At 35.1% G+C, this 7,512-nt stretch overlaps 2 protein-coding genes across 2 annotated transcripts; both read right to left on the bottom strand.

Annotated features, from left to right (window-relative positions):
• Positions 1-2,139: 2,139 nt before the first annotated feature.
• Positions 2,140-5,237, bottom strand: LOC127290347 (uncharacterized). Its single transcript, XM_051318849.1, has 2 exons — positions 5,157-5,237; positions 2,140-3,345 (listed from the first exon to the last, which is right to left on the bottom strand). Exon 2 carries the CDS (start codon positions 3,280-3,282, stop codon positions 2,335-2,337), a length of 948 nt encoding a protein of 315 aa, XP_051174806.1. The 5' UTR covers positions 3,283-3,345; positions 5,157-5,237; the 3' UTR covers positions 2,140-2,334.
• LOC127290346 (uncharacterized) lies at positions 4,796-6,493 on the bottom strand. The gene has a single exon (XM_051318848.1). The coding sequence runs from the start codon at positions 6,476-6,478 to the stop codon at positions 5,159-5,161; it is 1,320 nt and encodes a 439-aa protein (XP_051174805.1). The 5' UTR covers positions 6,479-6,493; the 3' UTR covers positions 4,796-5,158.
• Positions 6,494-7,512: the final 1,019 nt, after the last annotated feature.

Here is a 7,512-nt window from a genome sequence, read left to right as displayed (position 1 = left end):
AACGTAAATATACATATTAATAAACTACGGATTCCACTAAGAATTAAGCGGAAGTTTTTTCTTAGTTTTTTTAATTTTTCTTAGTTTAGAATAAAAATAAGATTTTTTGGTTATGTTGTCATTTTTTAATTTAAAATGCCCGTGAAGTTAGCACCACAACTTAATGAAAATCAATTTTTTTTTATTTTAAACGTTTGTTGGTCGTTTGATAGTGTTTGATAGTTGATATTTAACGTTTGATAGTAATAATTAGAAAAAATAAACATAAATCAAATTTTGGTGTGCTATTTTCACAGTGCACCCCAAATTCAAAAAAATACTAATTTTTCATTTGTAAACGTTTGTTGGTTGTTTGATAGAGATTGATAGTCAATTCTGAACGTTTGATAGTTGAAATAATAATAAATATAAACATTATCAAAAACATCTATCCATGTCGCATCCCTCCATATGCGCATGCGCAAAACATACTTTCGCGGCATTTTCAAAAAACAGAAACAAATTTTCATCTTCGATTTTAGAAACAAAATGTAATACTTCAAATTTTTATTCATATATCATACAATTAAATACTCTCCTTTCAAAAATTGAACAAATTGAATAATTGTCAAATTTTAATTCCAATCGTTTGTAGGCAGTTTAATATTGATTAATGGTAGACTAATATCGTTTGATAGTGATTGATAGTTCATTATTTTCGTTTGATAGAGATTTAAAATTGACTAAAATCATTTGATAGTAATTGATAGTTGATTATTTTCCTTTGATAGTGATTTATAATTGATAATTAAAGTTCAATAGAGATTTATAATTGACTAAAATCGTTTGATAGTGATTGATAGTTGATTCTTATTGTTTGATAGCGACTAAAATCGTTTGATAGTGATTGATAGTTAATTATTATCGTTTGATAGTGAATAATAATTGACTGAAATCGTTTGATAGTTAATTATTATTGGCTAATATCTTTTGATAGTGATTTACAGTTGGCATAAATCGTTTGATAGTGAATAATAATTGGCTGAAATCGTTTGATAGTGATTGATAGTTGGCTAACATCGTTTGATAGTGATTGAAAGTTGATTATTTTTCTTTGATAGTGATTTATAATTGACTAAAATCGTTTAATATCGATTGATAGTTGATTATTATCGTTTGATAGTGATCTATAATTGACTAAAATCGTTTGTTAGTGAATAATAATTGGCTGAAATCGTTTGATAGTTAATTATTATTGGCTAATATCGTTTGATAGTGATTTATAGTTAATTATTGTCGTTTAATAGTGACTTATAATTGACTAAAATCGTTTGATAGTGAATAATAATTGGCTGAAATCGTTTGATAGTGATTTATAATTGACTAAAATCATTTGATAGTGAATAATAATTGGCTGAAATCGTTTGATAGTGATTGATAGTTGGCTAAAATCTTTTGATATCGATTGATAGTTGATTATTATCGTTTGATAGTGATCTATAATTGACTAAAATCGTTTGTTAGTGAATAATAATTGGCTGAAATCGTTTGATAGTTAATTATTATTGGCTAATATCGTTTGATAGTGATTTATAGTTAATTATTGTCGTTTAATAGTGACTTATAATTGACTAAAATCGTTTGATAGTGAATAATAATTGGCTGAAATCGTTTGATAGTGATTTATAATTGACTAAAATCATTTGATAGTGAATAATAATTGGCTGAAATCGTTTGATAGTGATTGATAGTTGGCTAAAATCTTTTGATATCGATTGATAGTTGATTATTATCGTTTGATAGTGATCTATAATTAAATGATTGAACGAACTTACCTTAAGTGATGTTCAATCGCAATTGTATAAGCCGCCTCGTCCGAATAGATCAAATACGTAGTCACGTAGTACTGATTGTTCCGCCACAGTAATTTTAAAAACAAGAGTTTTTCGCGCCGCCTATAGGTGTCGTGCTTCGTGCTGCTTGCTGAACTGCCATTATATTTTAAAGTTGAACAAAATCGCTTAGGGGTTAATGAATTGGTTTACCTGTTTATTCTTTTTGGGTTGGGTGGGTGTGATTAATTCGGACGAGGCGGCTTATACAATTGCGATTGAACATCACTAAGGTAAGTTCGTTCAATCATTTAATTGTATTACGCCGCCTCGTCCTTCTAGATCAAATACGTAGATGTTTAAAGCGTGGAGCGATTTTGTGTTATTATATTTATTATAGCAACAATATCATTCAACGAGTGATGAACAAAAGTTTAGTTTATTGGAAGAAAAACTTATAGTGCTTGAGAGAAATAAGACATTAGGAATAGAAAAATAAAAAATTCAAGGGTAATATAATTTTTCAGTTTTGAATGACGGCTGCTGCGAACGATTCTGACTGTATTAACGGACGATTGTAAAATCTTCCAAATACTGAAGAATTAGCGGTCCATCCCGCTGCTTTCCTTATAATTTCAATATTAATCCCACGTCTTGCTGCGGCTGATGTCGATGCGTGCCTAGTGCTGTAGGCTGTGAAGATGTCGGTATTGATACCACTCTTATTGAGTGTATCTTTGATCCATCGACTTATGCTTGCTGTTGTCGCGGCCTGGTGGGGTTTTTTATATGTGAGCAAGAGGTAACCCTTGGTTTTGTCGCCTTTTCTTATTTTTTCCGTTTTTTGTATATAAGTGCGAAGTACTCCTGCTGCACACAATTCCGGTTGATTTTCAAACGAGGGTATTTCAAGGAGCGGTTGGTATCTCGTTCTGCCTGTTGTCTTCAGTCGGTCTGTAATTTTGATTTGGATAGGTTCTCTCTCTAGATTAATATTTTCTAAACGGATCGCCTTCAATGTTTGGATTCTTTGAGCCGTGATGAGAGATAGAAGAGTCGTTAACTTCATGGTCAACTTTTCCAAGGTTAAGGTATCGTTTGGATACAAGGTTGACAAATATTGAAGAACAAGTTGAGGGTCCCAGGTCGCATCGTACCTAGACTGTGATGGTTTGGTCGTGTGTACGCCTTTAAAAAATCTAGTGATGCTGGGATCTTTGCCGATTTTATTGTCCATTAGCAGAGATACTGCTGATCGGTAAACGTTCAGCGTACTATATGAGCGAGTGGTTCTCGCAGTCTCAGTGAAGAATTGTAAGGCAGCTGGAGTTGAGTCGCAAAAAATGTCGAGATTATTTCTTTGGCAGAATTCCCACCAAAGTTTGATGGGTTTGCTATATTGTTGTATAGTCTTTGGTGACAGGGAATTTAACATCATTTCAGCGGCCTCCTGAGATGCTCCTTTTTTCATGAACGCTTCCCGGATAAGAGTATCGCTACCAGGGAAAGCGATTGGTGAAGCGGGTGCGTTTTCCTGTGAGGAGAAGATAAAAGACTTTTATTAGGTTTGAAAACAATGGATTTTTCGACAGCTAGTGACATTAGAAGTGGGTACCAGGGTTGAGTAGGCCAATCAGGCACCACCACAACACCTTCTGCTTTATCAATTTGAATTTTTTGTACAACTCTTAGTAATAGTGCAAAAGGAGGGAAAGCGTAGAAAAAGTGACAACCCCATTTCATGGTGAATGCGTCTATGGTAACGGAATCGGGGTCTCTTAGCCATGATACGTATTTTTTGCATTTAGCGTTAACGCTTGATGCGAATAAATCAATTTCAAATGTTCCAAATCTTTTTTCAATTTTTTTGAATGCCCAGTCAGCCAATTCCCACTCAGTCTCTTGAGGGAGGGTTCTGGATAATTCGTCAGCGTCCTTATTTTCTTTGGATGGAATGTACGAAGAAAATATCCATAGATTTCTAACTTCGCACCATTCCCAAATCTCGCGGGCAAGTTGTGTTAATCGGGGGTACTGTATTCCTCCCATTCTATTTACGTATGCTATGGATGTCGTGTTATCCATGCGTAGAAGGATCTCACAATTATTGTTTTGTTTAGCAAAACACTTCAGGCCCATAAATGCTGCTTTTAATTCCAGTGCATTTATGTGAAGTTTCTGCTCTTCGATGCTCCACAGTCCCCTAGCTTTCTCACCCTCACAGAAAGCTCCCCAGCCAGTCAAGGATGCGTCGCTAAAAATCTCTTTGGTAAATTTAAATTCGCGAATTGGGTGAGACGATTTCTTTGCTTTGTGCGCCCACCATTCTAGGTCTGACTGTATTAAATTAGAAAGAGTTATTCGAGCATTGTAATTATTGTTTGAATTATCTAATGCTAAGTATTTTTCACGCTCTAACCTCTTCGTATACAGCCAACCGTATTGAACTGCGGGACACGCAGCAACTAAAACGCCAATCAATTGTGCCAATTCCTGTATTTTACAAACTTTGTTTATTACAAATCTGTTAACTAACTGAGAGATAGACTTCCGTTTTTTTTCAGTTAGTTCTAAGCAAAAATTTTTACTGTCGATAACCACTCCTAAAAAAATACAAGTTTGTGATGGAATTAACTGACTTTTACTTTCGCTGATTATAAAGCCAAGTGATTCCAGCAAAGTTCGAACTATGAAAATATTTTGCCTGCATTCGGCTTCGGTTTTAGCAATAATTAATACGTCGTCTAAGTATATGACTAGAATGATACCTTGGCTTCTTAGTTTTTGCACTACCGGTTTGAGGAGTTTAGTGAACACAAACGGTGCAGTGCAAAGACCAAAAGGCAAACATTTAAATTCGTAATCGACATTTCGAAATGAGAAACGGAGGAATTTTTGATGTTCGTTTGTAATAGGGACCATGAGATAAGCATCCTTCAAATCCATTACAGCCATGAAGGAGCCTTGGTTTATAAGCCGTAAGGCAGTTTTCATGTCTTCGATTTTAAAGTGGGAGGTCGTTATAAACTTGTTTAATTTTTTTAAATTAAGAATGAAGCGATCCTCGCCACTAGATTTTTCTCTTAAAAAATGTGATGACAAAAATTCTCCCTTACATGGCTTGCAAGGAGCCACCGCACTTATTTTTTGGAGTTGAAGGATAGCCTGAGCTGTCCTTGCATTTTCCTCAATCGAGAGTTCAGGCTCTGATGGACGTTGTGTTTGAGTGGGTATGTCGTCAAAGGGTATTTTGTAACCTTTAACGCATTCAAGAATTGATCGGTCGGTTGTCACTTTCCCCCACTCTTTACTAAAAAATCGCAGGCGACCTGCGGTTTTACTTACCACTAATTCTTCCCTCGTCTCGATGTCTGGCTCCGACTGCTGCGATATCCCTGGCCCCCCCTCTTCAAGCTCGAGTATGATTTTTTGGAGGGGCCCCTCCAGTTTAAATTTTTTGATGACGAATATCCGGCAGCCTTGTCCCTGTTCTGATGACTGGCCCTTGTTGAAGTCTGTGATGCTGGATTTTTCGAAATTTCTTTTGTTGATTTTTCAACTTCTTTGGCAGATTTTAATTTTTCTGCAAAATTTTCGCCGAACAACGATGTGTCGACGTTCGATTCTTCAGCAATCTTTTTTAGTATTAAACTGAAGGAAGGTATTATAAAACTCCTGCGAGTTATTGACAGGTCGTGTTGCAAGTCGGTCATAATTTTACCTGCGTCGCAAAGAGTAGTAAAAATCAAGGCCAAAGTACCTGAATTTAGTTCCTTCTCGCCTTTATTTGCATCTAAAATTTGATGAAGTACATTTCCGAGAGCACTGATGGAAGCACTGAGTTTATTTTGAGCTAATACTTGATATGTATCTTTTTTCAGTGCGGTAGTACTCATTCCGGTTTTTATTTCCGCATTTAATCGAGGCGCACCCATCATTTGGCAATTTTCTGCGATAGGATATTTTTTAATTAGGTCTTTAATGCTTTCCTTGGGCAAACCGACTTTCAAAATTTTTGACCACATTTCCGCAATTGAATTGTGGATTGGTGCACTAAATTGAATTTCCTCTTGCGCGCCCTCTCCTAACAATTTTAGAAAGCTGTCTTCGTTTGTTACCGACTCAGCCCCGGCGTCGCTTGGGTTAACCTTTTTTGTCGCATTTTCAGGTGTTTTTGATATGGACCTAGATCGAGTTTTTTTAGAACGTGACACGTCTCTCGGATCGTGCTCATTGTTCTCACCATTTCCAGTTTTCTTGTGTAGCGTTCCTCGCGGGAGACGCTTTTCACTAATATTTCTGGAATGTCTGAATTCACGGTCGCGGTCTTGTTGATCACGACTCAGACTCCTTTCGCCTCTGACATTTGACGTGTCTCTCGGACCACGTTCATTGCGAGGACTTCGAGATAGGCTTCGGGAAAAACTTCGGGAAGGGCTTCTAGTTACCTTTTCAGTGTTGCGACTGCTGTTTGACGCTGAGCTGGAGGTAGATGCCGAGGATGACGTACTGCTTTCACGATATCGATGAGAACGCTTCAATTTTTTCATCTTTTTTTCGAGTTTTTTCATTTTTTGTCGAAATACTTTCGATGAAGAATGCTTCCTCTTTTTGCGGCGATGTTCCTGACGGTCTCTTGGTGAACTTTTCTCTGATGAAGATGACATTATCGTTTTCGTTATTTTAACGCGATGATGCGCGGAACGCACAGAACAACATAATGGCAGTTCAGCAAGCAGCACGAAGCACGACACCTATAGGCGGCGCGAAAAACTCTTGTTTTTAAAATTACTGTGGCGGAACAATCAGTACTACGTGACTACGTATTTGATCTAGAAGGACGAGGCGGCGTAATACAATTGACTAAAATCGTTTGTTAGTGAATGATAATTGGCTGAAATCGTTTGATAGTTAATTATTATTGGCTAATATCGTTTGATAGTGATTTATAGTTAATTATTGTCGTTTAATAGTGACTTATAATTGACTAAAATCGTTTGATAGTGAATAATAATTGGCTGAAATCGTTTGATAGTTAATTATTATTGGCTAATATCGTTTGATAGTGATTTATAGTTAATTATTGTCGTTTAATAGTGACTTATAATTGACTAAAATCGTTTGATAGTGAATAATAATTGGCTGAAATCGTTTGATAGTGATTTATAATTGACTAAAATCATTTGATAGTGAATAATAATTGGCTGAAATCGTTTGATAGTGATTGATAGTTGGCTAAAATCGTTTGATATCGATTGATAGTTGATTATTCTCGTTTGATAGTGATCTATAATTGACTAGAATCGTTTGTTAGTGAATAATAATTGGCTGAAATCGTTTGATAGTTAATTATTATTGGCTAATATCGTTTGATAGTGATTGATAGTTGATTATTATCGTTTGATAGTGATTTACAATTGACTAAAATCGTTTAATAGTGATTGATAGTTGATTATTATTGATTGATAATGATTTATAATTAATTATTATAGTTTGATAGTGATTTACAATTTACTTAAATCGTTTGATAGTGATTAATAGTTAATTATTTTCGTTTGAATGTGATATACAATAGACTAGAATCGTTTGATAATGATTGATAGTTGATTTTTAACGCTTGATAGTGATGTATAATTGACTAGAATAGTTTGATAGTCTTTGATAGTTAAGATTCAAGGTTTGATAGAAATAATTAGTAAAA

The sequence above is a fragment of the Leptopilina boulardi genome, unplaced genomic scaffold (assembly GCF_019393585.1).
Source record: "Leptopilina boulardi isolate dan_hultmark-lab unplaced genomic scaffold, ZJU_Lbou_2.1 LbouV2_60, whole genome shotgun sequence".
In the NCBI taxonomy this organism is placed as follows: domain Eukaryota; kingdom Metazoa; phylum Arthropoda; class Insecta; order Hymenoptera; family Figitidae; genus Leptopilina; species Leptopilina boulardi.
The sequence above is the reverse complement of the archived record's forward strand: the minus strand, read 5'-3'. Positions and strand labels throughout refer to the sequence as shown.

Excerpts from the sequence above, each read along its gene's own strand:
- LOC127290347 (XM_051318849.1), bottom strand. The coding sequence starts at position 3,282 with ATGAAAAAAGGAGCATCTCAGGAGGCCGCTGAAATGATGTTAAATTCC.
- LOC127290346 (XM_051318848.1), bottom strand. The coding sequence starts at position 6,478 with ATGTCATCTTCATCAGAGAAAAGTTCACCAAGAGACCGTCAGGAACAT.